This window comes from Hakea prostrata, chromosome 9 (assembly GCF_041222555.1).
Source record: "Hakea prostrata isolate BN-2017 chromosome 9, UWA_Hpros_2, whole genome shotgun sequence".
NCBI lineage: Eukaryota > Viridiplantae > Streptophyta > Magnoliopsida > Proteales > Proteaceae > Hakea > Hakea prostrata.
Window position 1 is genome coordinate 28,165,885 of NC_142608.1, and position 16,862 is coordinate 28,182,746.

General features: G+C 39.5%; 1 protein-coding gene across 3 annotated transcripts; it reads right to left on the reverse strand.

Annotated features, from left to right (window-relative positions):
- Positions 1 to 1,706: 1,706 nt before the first annotated feature.
- LOC149005083 (uncharacterized) lies at positions 1,707 to 14,100 on the reverse strand. 3 transcript variants are annotated; one of them, XM_089168074.1, is made up of 5 exons: positions 13,812 to 14,047; positions 9,744 to 9,946; positions 8,682 to 9,366; positions 2,805 to 2,971; positions 1,707 to 2,723 (listed from the first exon to the last, which is right to left on the reverse strand). In XM_089168074.1, the coding sequence occupies exons 2-5, from the start codon at positions 9,843 to 9,845 to the stop codon at positions 2,520 to 2,522; spliced, it is 1,158 nt and encodes a 385-aa protein (XP_089024200.1). In that variant the 5' UTR covers positions 9,846 to 9,946; positions 13,812 to 14,047; the 3' UTR covers positions 1,707 to 2,519. The 3 variants fall into 3 exon arrangements, with proteins under 3 accessions (XP_089024200.1, XP_089024199.1, XP_089024197.1); XM_089168073.1 differs by lacking the exon at positions 13,812 to 14,047 and adding an exon at positions 14,055 to 14,100 and having other exon boundaries at positions 1,708 to 2,723; positions 2,805 to 2,980; XM_089168071.1 differs by having other exon boundaries at positions 1,708 to 2,723; positions 2,805 to 2,980.
- Positions 14,101 to 16,862: the final 2,762 nt, after the last annotated feature.

The following is a 16,862-nucleotide window of genomic DNA, read 5'->3' on the forward strand; positions in this document are numbered from 1 at the left end:
TAATCGTCGAAAATGATACCGACCACCCTGGTCGAGCTCATTCTTGCAGGTTCATTCGGTTGAGGAGACGTGCATGATTGCATAGCAACAATACCTAACTGTGGAGAAGATTTTTTTTCCAAATTTTCTTTAACTCACGCTTATAAAAGGGAAGAATAAATAGGAAAAAAGAAACGGAAGAGAATAAATAGGAAGAAAATAGGAGAGAGGGGATATGAGAGAATAAATAAGGATTGAGAAGTTAGTTTACAATTAGAAATGACATTTTGAATATCTAATAAGATTTTTTTTTTTCAAAAATTTCCTTTAACCCACATTTATAAAAAGAGAAGAGAATAAATAGGAAGAAAAGATGTAAGGGAGAAGAGAGCAGAGAATAAATAGGGATTGAGCGGTTAGTTATTAACCAGGGATGGCATTTATACCCATTATTTTACCTTTAAAAATTATTTTCAATATTGAAGGGGCCAAATAGTAGTATTTCACATGTAAGAAGAGAAAAAACAGGAAAATGAAATAATTTAATATAAAAAATGAAAAAAATTAAGGGAATCATAAAAAAATAAAATTTAAAATGGGGGGCCAACCCCACTTTAGTTCCGCCCCTCTAAAAACAAAAAAAACACATGCAAATGCAAATGACCATATAAGGGAAATGAATTTTAGAGAGTTTTAGAGAGAGGAGAGATAAGAGAATATGGAAAACTTAGGTTACCTATTTTACAATAGTTATATGAGATGACATTATAAGAAAGGAATAAGATAAAATGGACTTATAACAAATTTATAAAAGGAAAAAGAAAAATAGACAATTTTACTCTAAAGAATAATTAAGATACGTAATATCATTAAAGTCCTTTTACTAAAGAATAAGATAATTTTGCAACGAACTAAAATACGTATTTGTATATAATAAAATATAATAATATGATATTGATATAATATCAAATAAATTTACTTCGTTACCCAATAATACAGATATGTCTTACCATTTCCGTATTATTTTTATGTAATATAAAATAAGTCTGATATACCTTACAATTTTTATTCGATACGGTAGGCACACATAAATTTAATAGTTTCAATAAATGACACAACATAAACTCACCCTTATCTCGGAAAAATACAATCGGAAAGAACTAATAGGATTCCCCTATTTTTATCATTTTGCGCTAACCTTTCAATTATTAATTATTATTATTATTATTATTATTATTATTATTATTATTATTATTATTATTATTATTATTATTATTATTATTATTATTATTATTATTATTATTATTATTTTGTTGAATGCACTAACCTTTTAATTGAAACAATCCAAGGCCATAATAAAAAATAAAAATAAAAACAATCCAAAGCCATTAAATTATGGTCATAGCTAACTTATGTATTTTAAGGCATGTCAATGTTTTTGTAAATCTATCTACCTCAACGTTACCACAGAATTAAGAAATTCAAATCCTTGATCTTTCTCCGTATCCCTACTTTACCCTTGAAGAATTATATTTCGTCTCTTCTCTCTGTGCTGTACGTTACGGTTTCATTTTAGAGCCCCTCTATAGAAGCAAATTCTTAAACTTTTAGATAAGTGATACACTAAAAACTAAAACTCTCTTCAAACACCGAAGAAAAAAATGGAGGAAAAAAAATACAACAAAACGGTTTCCTTTCAAGTAGTTTTTTTTTTTTTTTTTTTTTTTTTTTGGCATGATGGGTAACCGTGAGACCAATCCTCAAAACTCTGACAGGTAGAGAATACTACTACCCTGGCCTCACAACCATATATTCATGGGGACTCCACCTTATTAGTGTCACCTTATTAGTGTTCAGAGATGAGCACCCATCAAGAATGTACCATGAGAGCACCTACCACAACCCTCAGGGTACAAAATCCTGATTCCCACAAAATGCCTCCCAATCAGGACCATTCCTAAAAGATCAGACTATTACATATAAGCCCAACTAATCTCGCCCCCTTCCGGGTGAATCAGAGTCGAATGAAAACCAACAGGGAGCAACACCATAATAGCTATCCAAATTTTGAAACCTTAAAAGGCAGAACCAGAGTCAGCTCAGATCAGAATAGTACTGTTAGCTTTGGCAGTCCACTGGATTCCACATGAGCGAAAGAGTCATGCTTACCAGCTAAAATATCTCAGCATCATAAGCAATGAACAAGGTAAATGAGCACAGCTCAGTAACAATAAGCAACAGAAAAGATTGACTGCACATACAACCTGAAGGAAGGAATGAGAAGCTTCCTGCCCTTATATAAAGCATTTCCATAATTCGAGTAGTATTTTCCAGAAATGCTATTTCCTCTATTCCTGCACTACATCTAGTGTTTTGATCGCCTACCTTCTTTCCTCTACCCCTTACTCCTTACTTTGGAAGATCACATTCTGGCAAGAATTTTTTATATAGACTTGCATCATGTTCATCACCTTCATTTGGACAGATACGGCTGCAAACCACTGGTATTGCTTGATTATTTGGTGTATTTCACATTTTATCTACAGAAATTCCCACTCAGAATCACAAAAATCATGAGTAGCAGATTGCTTCGAGTCCAATTCCCTAGAGAGGGTGGTTATTCGGGAATTTCTTAATTGATTGTTGGTTCCTGTATTGGCATCTCCACACAGACGTGCTAGCCTCTCATACTCCAGCTTCTTTCCAGATCTAATCCTTGAAGCAAAAGCATCACGAAGTTTTTTCTGGTAGCAAGAAAATATTAATGGTTACTATCTATCCCTATCTGTATTTGTGCATGTGTCTGCATGTGTGTGTGCGCATACCTTGTATGATCTGTTCTTTCCGGTCCTCTGGGAAACAAGGTGAAGTTCACCACAATCCACCATTATACAACTATCCTCAAGCCTCAGACCCTGACATGCATCCACTATTTCATCATCAGACCTAGCAGCATCACTGTGTGCAGCCATTTGCTCTCCATTGTAGCAATCTGATCCTCCTGTCATAGATAAACTTATTGAATGCATCTTGAAATGATAAACAATAAAACGAACACTAAGAAATTACATCACTAATATAAATCAAATATAACATAGCAAGAGCTTTATTGCAATAGAAGTATGTGAGACTGTTAAGTACCCGAATGCAGTAGCTTAACAATGGTGGAACGACACAAGGAAACAATAGTAGTAATAAACTTTGATTGAATGCTGAACCAGAAACAGAGCACACTACCAGCAGTAGGTGTAACTACGGCTACTCGAGAGCAATAGCCGTCACCCTTACTTCCCCAATAACTCAAAAAGCATGAAACTACCTACTCTTCCTTCCCAATATTAATAGTAATTACTTGCCTACAATATCCCTCAATAGAATCATCCCAAATCTAATTCTATAAGGCAATCTGAATCTTTGAATCTCACAACCGTGTCCTTCCCTTCTTGACTAGATCTTGTGGATCCCCTTGCCATGCTTATGAGTATAGGCTCATGAAACAAGGGGCTTATCAATACTCCGCTCCAACAGTTTCACCTTGTCCTCAAGGTGAAAGTCTGGAAATTGATATTGCATCTCATCAAAAGTTTCCCAAGTATTTTCACAATGAGGTTTCCATTGAATAAGAACCTCTAGCACCCCTTGACTAGAGAAACGAACGCTGATCAAGTTTTCTGGTGTGAGCTGCAATTAGCCGTTCCCTTGCAAACAAGATGGAAGTGGTTGTGGAGTAATATGCTGCCCAAGTGCTTGCTTCAACTGTGAAACGTGGAACACTGGGTGGATCCTTGAATCAGCAGGTAAACGTAGACGATAGGCAGCTGGTCCCACTTGCTCAATGATCTGGTACGGCCCGTAGAAGCGATGGCTGAGTTTTTCATTGGGCCGTTTGGCAAGTTTTTGGAAGCAATAAGATTGTAGCTTAAGGAAAACCTCATCCCCCACTTGATAATGCACCTTCCTGCACTTGGAATCCGTTGAAGCACGCATCCAATCTTGGGCCACCCGTAGGTTTGATTTGAGGTCATCCAACACTTGATTCCGCTCCCGAAGGAACACATCAACCTCATCAACTTTAGAATGGCCATCCTCCCAACGCAAAAGAGAAGGTGGCGCATGTCCGTACACAACCTGGAATGGAGTCATGTTCGTGGCTGAATGAAATGTTGTCGTACCAATACTCCGCCCAAACATTTCATACCAATACTCCGCCCACGGTAGCCAATGAATCCAATCCTTCGGTTGGCGAGCGCAGAAGCATCGTAGGTAAACCTCAAGGCTGCGATTGACCACCTCCGTTTGACCATCCGTTTAAGGATGGTAGGCACTACTGAACTTCAGGTTGGTGGCCGCCAATTTGAATAGCTCCATCCAAAAATTACTAAGGAAAACACGATCTCAGTTGAAGACAATGGATCGAGGGAACCCATGCAATTGGATAACCTCCTTACTGAACAAGGCAGCCACATCCTTAGCGGAGTAAGGGTGTGAAAGAGCAAGGAAGTGAGCGTACTTGGAAAGACGGTCAACTACAATTAGCACCGTATCTCCACCTTTGGTCCTAGGTAACCCACCAATAAAATCCAAGCTGATATCCTCCCAAATGCGGTCTGGAATTGGCAGAGGTTGAAGGAGACTAGCGGGCTTCATGGCTTGATATTTACTGCGCTGACAAACATCACAACTAGCCACAAAATCCCAGACAGCAGTTTTCATTCCTACCCAATATACCACCGCCGCCAAGCGTTTGTAGGTTCTCAAAAACCCTGAATGCCCACCGAATGGGGTAGAATGATACTCTGTCAGTAATTTGGGAACTAATGGGGATCCCTCGGGAATGACTAACCTGTTTTTATAAAGTAAGGTTCCCTGTTCAAGCTGACAACTGGGGTAGTCATGGGATCCCTTCATCAAGGCCTGGATAATCTTCTGGTAACGTTCTGAAGCGTGTACTGCTGCGTCTAAACCCTCACTTTCCAGCCAAATTGCTGCTGTCATAGAGAAGAGGTGTTTATCACCCTTTGACTGCCGCGAGAGGGCATCAGCTGCTTTGTTCTCGCTGCCTGGATGATAAAGAATCTCAAAGTCAAATCCCAACAACTTCATGACCCACTTTTGTTGATCCGTAGCAACGATACGTTGATCCAACAAATGTTTCGGACTCTTTTGATCAGTTCTAACTTTGAAATGTCTTCCCATCAAGTAGTGACGCCATTTCTGAATAGCCAACACTATTGCCATTAGTTCTTTTTCATATACGGATTTGGTTTGTGCTCGTGGTGACAACACCTAGCTCCAGTAAGCAATTGGATGGCCGTCTTGCATCAAAACCTTGCCTAGCCCAAACCTTGAAGTATCAGTCTCTACCAAAAACTCCTTTGTGAAATTGGGCATAACTAACACGGGGATGGTTGTCATGGCTGTCTTTAGGGCGTTAAACCCCTTTGTGGCGTCACTCCACTAAAGTGCATCCTTCTGCAACAAGTTAGTGAGCGGAGCCGCAATCTTTCCATAATCTTTGACAAATCAGCGGTAGTACTCGATTAATCCCAAAAACCCGCGTAGGGCTTTAAGATTCTATGGTTGGGGCCACTCCTTCATACACTTGATTTTTTCGTGGATCTTCTGCTACTCCTTCTTTAGACATGATGTGCCCTAAATACTCCAATGTACCGACCCCAAACATGCATTTCTTTTTGTTTACTACAAGGTTGTGCTGCAACACAAGGGTAAAGGTGGTTCGTAGATGAACCACATGTTCCTCCATGGTCCTGCTATACATCAAAATATCGTCAAAAAACAAAATAAATCTTCGCAAATGCTCACGAAATACCTCATTCATCAGTGATTGGAAAGTGGCTGGAGCATCCGATAGCCCAAAGGGCATCACAAGGAATTCTTAATGCCCGTTATGGGTACGAAAAGCCGTCTTTTCCTCATCATTTTCCGCCATTCGAATCTGGTGTTAACAAACTTTCAAATCAAGTTTGGTGAACACTGAGGCCCCGCCTAACTCATCCAACAATTCGTCAATTGCAGGAATAGGAAACTTGTCAAGAACAGTAAGTTTAAGGCACGATAATCCACGCAGAATCTCCATCCTTCTTCTAGACCAGCAATATTGGACTAGAGTAAGGACTCACACTAGGCCGTATCAATCTTGCAGTTAAAATTTCCTGTACTAACCTTTCGACCTCGTTCTTTTGAGAGTGTGGTAGCGATAAGGCCGAATATTGGGTGGTGTACTTCCCTCAGTCAGCTGTATCCTGTGGTCTTGGTTTCTCCTTGGTGGTAATCTTGTGGATTCTTTGAATAGTTGTGCGAATTCTTTTAATAAATTCGAGACAGCCTCATTTTCTTGTTCTTCCTTAGCTTCACATTCGATGAGTTGAGGTTGCAACCAATACCCATCACCGCCTGCCTGGACCGACTGTATCACGCTTTTCAATGTTGTTTCTAGTCTTAGTAAAGTTGGATCCCCACACAATTTTACGGGTCATCCTTGCCACTAAAAACTTATGGTTCTCAAGCGCTAATTACGTCTCACCTCCCCTAATGTCTACAACCATTCGACACCCAGGATAATGTCAATACTTCCCAGATTGAATGGGTAAAAAGTTTGTACAAAGGTCTCTCCGCCTATGGTAAGTGGAACCTATCAACACACTCCAGTCCCTCTGTTAGTTGTGCCATCTCCCAAAGCTACCTGAAAATCTTAAAGATCCCACCAATGCCTGAGCAACGAAATTGTGCATGGCTCCACAGTCAATCAGAATGATGACGTCGCAACCGTGGATCTGCCCTGTCAATTTCATGGTATGTGGGGAGTCGATTCCTACCAGAGAAGTATGCGAAAGTTCCGTCTCGAGCAATGGTTCGATGTCGATAGCTCTAACCCTCATCGTCGGTCACTCCTACTGTAGCCTTGAGGTTTGGTTCATCGTCATCGTGCAACAGCAGCAACCTTCGTTGCTTCAAGGGGCATCGATGGCCTTTGCAATAAGGGGCGTCGCACCGGAAACAGACTCCCTTGTCCATTTTTTTCTTTAATTTCTTCCGAGAAAGCCACCGCGATCATCCGAAGGTTCCTATCGCTGACACTGTTGCAGATCGATTTTGAGAGGAAGAAGACGATTAGTCGATCTTTTGGGTTGGTCAAACCGGGGTGTTGAGTCCCTGGTTTGTTCCGGTTCCTAGGTTGGGTCCTTTATAAGTGGTGCTAGTTTGACCCAAGTTAATGTAATGTTGGGCTGAGCTTTGGGCTGTTGGAGTGGGCTCGGCCCAAGAGGATCGCCGATTAACTTTTTCAGCCAAGTTCTTTGCCTCTACTGCTTGGGCCAGATCCATTATTTGGCCCAATGTAATGGGTCCAAATAACCTTACCTCAGCTCTCATGTCCTCATTTAACCCTGCCAAAAACACGCCCTTCAGCCATTCTTCTTCTACAGCACCAGCAGCCATCGTAAGCGCCTTGAATCCATCTCTGTAAGCTGCGAATGACCCAACCTGTTTGTGGGTGATCAACGCTTCTTGAAGAATCTTCATCTATGCTGAACTAAAACGCTGGATCATCACCTCTTTCAAACCCCTCCATGATAGTAATGGTTGATGCAACTCACGAAAACGTATCCACCCCAACGCAACTCCTTCAAAGCACAAAGTTGCAGTTTGAAGTTTTGCTCCATCGCTTAATTGGTTCAGGTCGAAATACCTTTTTGCTCTCGCGATCCATCCCATAGGATCGTCCCAGAAAAATTGGCATTTCAAGTTGCCTAGGAAAAAATTCCCTCAATTTTTCTATTTCACCCATTCTCTCACCGTGATCTGGTGTTCCTTTAGTCATCTCTGCTGTTAGGATATCGGCTGATTTTCCTTTTAAGAACATAAATCTCAGTTCATCTCTGAATTCGTCATTGGCCTTTTCCCCTTTTTCTATCTAATGTGCTAAGGCCCCTACCTGACCTTGAATCTCTTTAACAATGATTTCTAATTCTTCTACCCTCTGTTCCATTCTGCTTTTTACCATTACCCCGGGAGTCGTTTGGCTCGATGCCAATTTGTTAAGTACCCGAATGCAGTAGCTTAACAATGGTGGAACGACACAAGGAAACAATAATAGTAATAAACTTTGATTGAATGCTGAACCAGAAACAGAGCACACTACCAGCAATAGGTGTACCTACGGCTACTCGAGAGCAATAGCCCTCACCCTTACTTCCCCAATAACTCAAAAAGCATGAAACTAACCTACTCTTCCTTCCCAATATTAATAGTAATTACTTGCCCACAATATCCCTCAATAGAATCATCCCAAATCTAATTCCATAAGGCAATCTGAATCTTTGAATCTCACAACCATTTCCTTCCCTTCTTGACTAGATCTTGTGGATCCCCTTGCCATGCTTACGAGTATAGACTCGTGAAACAAGGGGCTTATCAGAGAGATTGTCAAAAATATGAAGAAAAGAAAAACATTGGGGCTGGTGGAAGGTTTGCATTTCTTTGAAACCTTTACCAGAGTCTGGATGGTACAGAATAGCTTCAAACTAAGTACAATAATTGTGATGCTTTTGACCGCCACCATGCCTCAGAAATACTGTCTAGTAATTTCCGGAAATGTCTGTACAAGCCAAACCTCAAGTTTAAAGTAATCAAATGCAGAAGGAAAGAAACAAGAAAAAATAGTGCAGGAACGGGAACTTCACCATTTGATTCTATTGCTGGACTGCCTCTAGAGGGAGTCTGTCCAACTCCTTTTTCGTTATTGAAGTATGTTGCTGGAATAACCAAAGTTCCTGGGGAAGCAGAATAAGCATCCAAAGTACCACCCACTGCATCTGAAAGCTCATGATGAATCTTCCCCACTTCTCCGGTAGATTTATATTGTGCAGCATTTATTGAAGCAAGGGTTGTCATTGTGGGTTCTGTATAACACATTTTGCCATCACTTTTGTTGGCCCCACTCAAATCATTCCTTGGAGGAGCCATTACTTCCAAAACCTTGGGAGAAGACAGCTTCTCCTCTTCAATAAATTCTTCAACCGCAACTTTTTGCTTTCCATTTAACACAGAATGATTTTCATTTTGTTCTATAGATATGTCAGCATCTGTTCCTGTAATGGGCTCTTCAGAATTTGGAGGCAAATGACTTATATTTGGGAATACCCTGAAAGATGATTCTTGAGTCAAATCCTTCCCATCAAGAGAAACTGCCTTCAATTCCTTTGCCAGAGGCAACTCCTCCATAATTGGATTTTTCTCAATACCTTCCTTTGACTTCTCAGGATCTTCTTCAGATGGAGGGAGAAGATCTTGCATAAGTTCAGCATAAAAATTTTTAACACTTACACCAACCAACTGCGCCTGATTTTCAACCATTTTAGTTGTCTCCTGACCAAGGCAACAATCAACCAGCAGTTAGGAATGACAGCTCCAATCAGTTACACATGCATTCTGTAACATATATGAACCAAGGGTAACCCACCAATTACTATGGTCTAGACAGCAAGAACCCGAATCACAAGACAGACATCCATGCACACATATAGGGAATAGAGAGGTTCTGTGCTAGCAGACAAGCACATTACACCTACTAGTACTATAGACCGCAGATACATGGTACCAAGATAATATCTCCTCGAAGAATTAAGATTCACATCTGAAGAATTGAAACTCAGGTGGAAAGAAGAATCATCTTTCCAGAAGCAAATGTCCATGTTTATTTTATTTTCATGTGTAAAAGGACGCAAAGGGGGTCAGATATTTACCTGGCACACAATATCTTCTACCTCCAAGCACATAGCTTCAAACTTTTCATATAAGTTCCCAACCCAAGTTATACCTTTATGTTTCAAATCCATTGTGGACATAATTACACACCCCAGGGAACTTATGTCTCAGAATTCCTTAACCAGGCTACACAACACCGAAAACATGTCTAATGCATACTCCAGTAAAGAGATGCTCCAACCTGCAGACAACAGAGCAAAGGGTGTCAAGACTCAGAAGGAAGAAAATTTCAAATTGATCTCTCAAGATAGACTCAAACCAGGATACAAGTGTCAGCTAGTTTATATTGATGATGGTCAAAAATTGTGGCCTTATTCAACAGCTCAACCACTTAAGTGGCCATAACATGGAAGGTAAGATTAAGTTTGAAGGACTTGTCTTAAGTGTATCGTGCCACATGAGGCAGTCATACGTAGAGCCCTGTCTCTCTCTCTCTCTCTTTTCCCTGTTCTGTGTGTTGACAGGGGTGCACTGGCATGGGAGGCGGGGGTGTTGCCATTTGTTGATTTACACTGTTGTGTCCCTTAACAGGTCAAGCTTCTGGGATAAACAGTTACAATAGATTAACAATGAGGCGGCCTCAGGCTTGTGCTATTCAAATCTCAAAACTAAACGCCAGATTTACTGCACTCTTGTAGTCTTATTTCACTATATCACAATAAATATCTAAACAGAAAAATGGAATAGAATAGAAGACATGCTCCCTTATCAAGCTCATGCACTTTTAAATTAATTGAGTTAAACACCATACAAGGCATACAAACCAGCAAACAATTGAAACCTGGCAACAAAATTTGAATGTATAGATTTGCTCTGTTTCCCTCCCCTCCCAACCACCACTAATAAAGTAAAAATAGAGGACAAACTGTGGATGAAAAAAACATAAGGCTATTTCATCACCGCATTTTATGGTTTACATAGCCAGCGTGCAATGAGCTATTCTATGAAAACAGAATAAGTCAACACAATCAGGTGGGTTCAACAAACAATAAAACAAATCAAGATCATTAGAGACCTTAAGACATCCATAGGGGCAACCAAAAGAAACAACATAATTGAATTAACATAAGAAACACTCAGGCGATTTCCCAACTTAGATGTAGCTTAAAAATGCCAAGCCAGCCCAATTCATATCCATATTTCTGTTAGCTAAGATCCCATAATTAGAAGGATTTTGATTCCAATACTGCTAAAGATTTAACAATGAAGTTTAAAGGTAAAGCTGGTATTGGTTGACCCATCAGGTACCAAAATTTAAACTGAATTAGAAAATACACCAAGACAGGATTCTCACAGATAAAGCTTAAGTTATCAAAACTCTCTCATCAACAAACGTTAGCATTTTGCTATGAGATTTTTGCACTTATAGGATCCTCCAAAACTATCAAACTTTATTACTCAATGATGTTATACACAATACGGGATACTCCATTTAAGTTTACTTTGGCAACTTATTTCCTAAATCCATTTACCCTACAAGGGCTTCAACTTGGTTTCTTTTTCATACTCTTCTAGGGAATTTTACAGCACACAACCACCAAAATACTATATTAGACCTCCTAAACCATAGCACAGATGTGCCATGAGGCATAAATAATCCTCCTAGGAAGAAAGAGACCGGGGGGGAGGGGGGGAGACGATGGCATTTTTAGTGTTGATAGAATGATTTCCCTTCTAAATAGCCTCAAACAAGAAGATGCAGATAGTTCTTAAATTAATGGTAATAAAATAAAACAAACACAACAAATATACAAGAGAGACAACAAACAATGGTAGACAAAGAGCAAGTTTACCAACAGAACCAACCTTTACTAGAGAGTTAATTATAGGCCTAAACCATTTTTAAACGGCTATCAATCAGATCATTGCTTTCTCTCATAATCCAAGCATAGATCCAAAAGAATGACCTTAATGACAGGTCAGTATCAAAACCCTGTAACAATTGTCTGTTCAGCTATAGGACCAGACTTACAAAAAGCACAAGCCCAGAAAGACCACAGAGAAATTAACATGGGAATATAAAATGACATGCGAATCCGAGCACAAAAGACAGAGGAATTGCATTAGGAACATTGTACCTGGTTTATATCAAACCAATGGAACTGGAAGCTAGAAACCATACCATGTTATGGGATATCATGAAAAACATATCTGATGCCACACTGTGCTTGGCATTGTAGAATTTATTAAAATGGGAGACAAGAATATTATGAAATTTGGGCACATAATTAATGCTCATTAGTATGAAGGTAGTCAGCCACACTGAGACACATTTCCAAATGAAGCATGTACAGTTTTCAGAGTATTTTTATGTTGCAAGTCTTTGTTTGGTCACAATAACCAGGAACTAGGAGAGAAATGATCTTTAACATATTTGTCTTATTTCAGAATTCTCTGGAGAAGTTGTGGAGTACATGTGCTGTTTCTTCATTAAGTTCTTCAACAAGTAACTGTTGATTCTTTGTTAGGCATCATCAGGAGTCCCAAACAAGAAGTGATATAATTTATAACACCTTCAATATGCAAATAAGAGCGTAACGAAATTTGGAGATCCTTCCTTTTTCTTTTTCTTTTTTTCTTAAGGAGAGAAAAGGCTAGGTATACAAGGAAAAGCTAGAAAAAACTAAATATTCTGCACAGACATACTGTGGTAGATGCTGCTGACAAGAATGATTCCAACTCAGATATACACCATAGTTGAATTTAATTCTCTACATCCATGCACTTGTCCAATCCTAAGGGTGGCAATCCACATGAAAATTGCCTAAGGTTTGCTTGGTTACAAGGAGAAGTCAAAAAAAAATTCTTTTAGAAGCAACTTTTGTAACCATGACCCCATATGATTGCATAAGCTACATAAATTTCATATCATATTTAGTAATGATATATTTTACAAAAAATCAAATGGAAATAGATGCAAGTTAAGTGAAATTTGATGGCCAATATGGAATGATTTGAAGTCAGTTTTATGTAGTTAAATAAAGTAATAGATACAAATGATTACGAAACTTTCTATTTTAAGTATGAAAATTCCGTCTCCGTTCCTTTCCGTTAAATTCCTCTTGCAACCAAAACGGATCCTCAGGTTTTCAACCACTCCAACCTACCCTCACATCTCACAAACCCTGCAAAAGCAGAGCTTGCACCATGGAGTGGCCCTTCTACACAAGCCCAAGTGAAAATATTCACCTCATACTATACCCAACTAATATTCAGTCATAAAAGGGGAAAAGGCAAACCTAATCTCATCATACGCCCAATAGTAAACTGAAAGCCTTAGAAGTTCATGAATTAGTCCAGAATACATGCATGCATGAACTTTATCAAATGAGGGTGGACCTTAAGTGTACCCAAGTAAAGCAACATATCATTATATAGAACGGAAAAAAAATTACCATCTTACCAAGTGAATCGAAAAAATATATAACTCAGAAAAAAGACCAAGCTGCCATTAATAATTCTAAACCAGTAAAAAGGTGCTAATTTCAGGTATTCCATGAAAAAGATTTAATGCTCTTAAGTTGAATAAAATCAAACTCAGAAAGAATACAGAAATATTGAATAATAAACCCTAGGGCTTTTCCAATCCCTTCCTTATTTATCATCTTCCCCTGAAATATTTATACATACTATTTTCTCTAGCTTGGATTGAGATACTCCACCAAATTTTGTAGGGTTGGTCTACACGTCAAAAAATTAACTAAAGAACTAAAAATGATCCAAGCTTATCTCTCCAAAAGCTGCTTAAGAATAACCACGATCAGCACAATCGGATCTTGGCAAGTGCTTTCCAGCATAAATAAGCAAACCATCATCCACCGTTTCCAATTCCTCCTCCTCAAACCCTCCTCCCCGTTGGAAGAAGTAGGGATAGAGAAGAGAAGAAAAAGAACCGAGCAAAACGAGGGATGATAAAACCCAGCTCATGATCACTGGATTATAGAAAAACCATCAACAGAGAAACAGACCCAGAAACCTATAATGATGCTAAAACCCAAAACTAACAGGAAAATTGAAATACGGCAAATGGAAGTTCATCCACTTACAGTGTATCATAATCGAAACCCAGAAACCCAGAAATAAAAAGCTTGATGAAACCGATGATCACCACAAGAAAAGGCGAACACAAAAAGCTTCAATTAAAGAACAGAACCCACGAAGAACAAAGCAAATAATGAAAATCTTTATCTCAGTTCAACCCAAGGACATATACAAAGCAAACTTCGTACGAAAACAGGAATTATAATGGAAAATCCGTAATCGACAAAGAAAATAGGAAAATGACCCACCAGCACCGGTACGTGCGGGTTAAAATCTTCATATCATTGATTAAATCTGAAGTGGTTTAATCTTATTTATTGATCAAGATATAATATAATCACCTAATGATAAATTGCCAAGTGGCATACAACTATTATTAGAATATTCTCTTAACACCCCACCCCACCCCCACCCCCACCCCCAAAACTCAAGCAATTGCCAAGTGGCATACAACTAATACTAGGATATTCTCTTAACACCCCCCCCCCCAACTCAAGCAACCATCCAACAGGTTGAGTTTGGCACGTAAGAGAAGAAAACAAGGAGTAGGGAGAGCTTTGGTCAGTACATCAACCAACTGTGCAAAGGTAGATAGAAAACAAACAAGAAGATCCCCTTGAAAAACTTTGTCCCGAACAAAATGAAAATCAATTTCAACATGTTTTTGTGCGAGTGTGAAAAACTGGATTAGAAGACAAGTAAACATCCCCAATATTATCACAGCACAACACAAGAGGGGAAGACAAGGAAAGATGTAGTTCGCACAACAAAGATTGAATCCAAACAATCTCTGTCGTAGCTAAGGCAGGAGCTCGAAACTCACTCTCAATACTAAATCTGACAAGAACATACTGCTTACGAGACTGCCAAGATATAAGATTGGAGCCCAAGAAAATAAGAAATCCACCAGTGGACTTGCGGTCATCAACACAACCAGCCTAATCGGCATCCGAATATGCATATAAGTCCATAGTAGAACTCCGATAGAGTTGTAACCCATAAAACATGGTCCCTTTGATGTAGCGTAAGACACGCTTAATTGTAGCCCAATGAACAGCAGACGGGCAAGACAAAAATTGGCAAAGCTTATTGACCAAATAAGTGAGATCAAGTCTAGTGAGAGTAGCATATCAAAGTACCAACAATGCTTCTATATTCGGTTGGATCAGATAAAGGAACACCATCACAGCGAGACAAAGATGAAGAAGAAACCATGGGAGATCCAAAGGGGTTTACAATCAACCATATTTGTTCGTTGGAGAAGCCCAAGCAAACACTTTCGTTGAGATAACAAAAGCCCATCAGCATTTGGTATTAGATCAATACCAAGAAAATAGCGGGCTGGACCCAAGTCCTTAACGGCAAACTCTTGATCAAGCTAGGCAGTATCAACAAAAACACTATTGGGCCCAAGGACTAAAATATCATCAACGTAGATCAAAATGTAAAGAGGGCCAAAGGAATCAATCCGATAAAAAAGAGAAGAATCGGTATTAGATCCACAAAAACCAAGCGACTTTAAAAAGGAGCTGAGACGATGAAACTAGGCCCGCAGAGCCTGTTTCAAACCGTATAGTGATTTCTTGAGCTTGCATACATAATTAGGATATTGAGGATTCACATAACCAATGGGCTGCACCATATATATATATCCTCACTAATGGACCCTTGCAAAAAGGCATCAGTAACATCAAGCTAACAAATAACCCAATCACGGGGAGAAGGGTTTGAGGAGGCCCATCTATATTCATTAAAGAAGCTGGCCCATTTGTTTTAAGTACATAAGCAGTAGATTCAATAGTATCTAATAAAAGAGCTGGCCCATTAGCATACAACACATCATCTGGCCCATCACTATGCAAAATATTTGTTATTTCATTCAGAGGTGACGCAGTTGCTATCTTAGGCAACAAAACATCCGCAGGAGTAGGAGTTGCTATTTAGTCTGGATGATCTAATAGGATCATGACTAATAGTAACAACATTACTAGGTAGCTGAGAAACAGGAGAAGGGGATGACGCACCAGGTGGAGAATATACCATGGCTTGAGCAGGAGGATCACTCAACACAGGAACAACAGGTTCAAGAGAAGAAACAACAGTATTTTGGGAAAAAGGAAAGAGAGAGGAAGAGAGAAAAGATGTGTTAATGACTAAAATGGTCATTATACGCCTTCCGGTTTGATTCAAAGGATGTACGGTCCGACCAGGATCGTTATCTAAGAAGGTTCGACCGGAGGGTCTGTGGTAGGACCGACCATGATAAAAATACATCCGCCGGGCATAAAGAGGAAACCGTATAAAGGTAAACCCTTACCTAACAACAGGAGAAAAGAGTCCGATAGGTAAAAGAACTCTTTATGAAGTTACTTTCCTAGGAACAACTCAAGGTAGAGTTACATACCGGATATAACTCTACTAACTTACATTATATAAACACCTCAGGTAAACATGAGGAGGTAGGTTTTCATACTTCTTGTGATCAATTACTTGAATTCTCTATTGAGTAGTTGAGATCAGATATTTGGTACTGACTTGTTCGTCGGAGACGTACCTTGACCCCCCAAGGTCGAGCTCGTATCTTGCAGGTTCGTGACAGGGAAGGATGAGCGAGATTCCGTATCAACAATTGGCGCCGTCTGTGGGAATTGCATCAAAAAGTCATGGTGCGATCGAAAGTGAAGGCTGTAAATCAGAAGGAGGTGGAGGATGATGCTTCGAAGGGAATTCCTCAACCTGAAAAATCGGTAATTCCCGACCAGGTGGAGATAAATACCAATCAAGGGAAGAAAAACCCCGAGCACCCGAATCATGGAGCATTAGCAAATCAAGTTGAGACACTCCAGAAGGAACAAATAAAGCTTCGGGAGGAATTATCCTCCATGAATGAACTACTCAGGATGGCCGTGGGTCATATAATTGCCCCTAATGCAGATCCTAAAAATACTCAAAAAATATTGGAGGGAAGCAAGAATAACCACCTGGTCCTTCCTGATCGAACGCCTCGACCATCTCTAGAAGACGGACAGAAGTCAAAAGAGAAGGTAGGCGAAAAA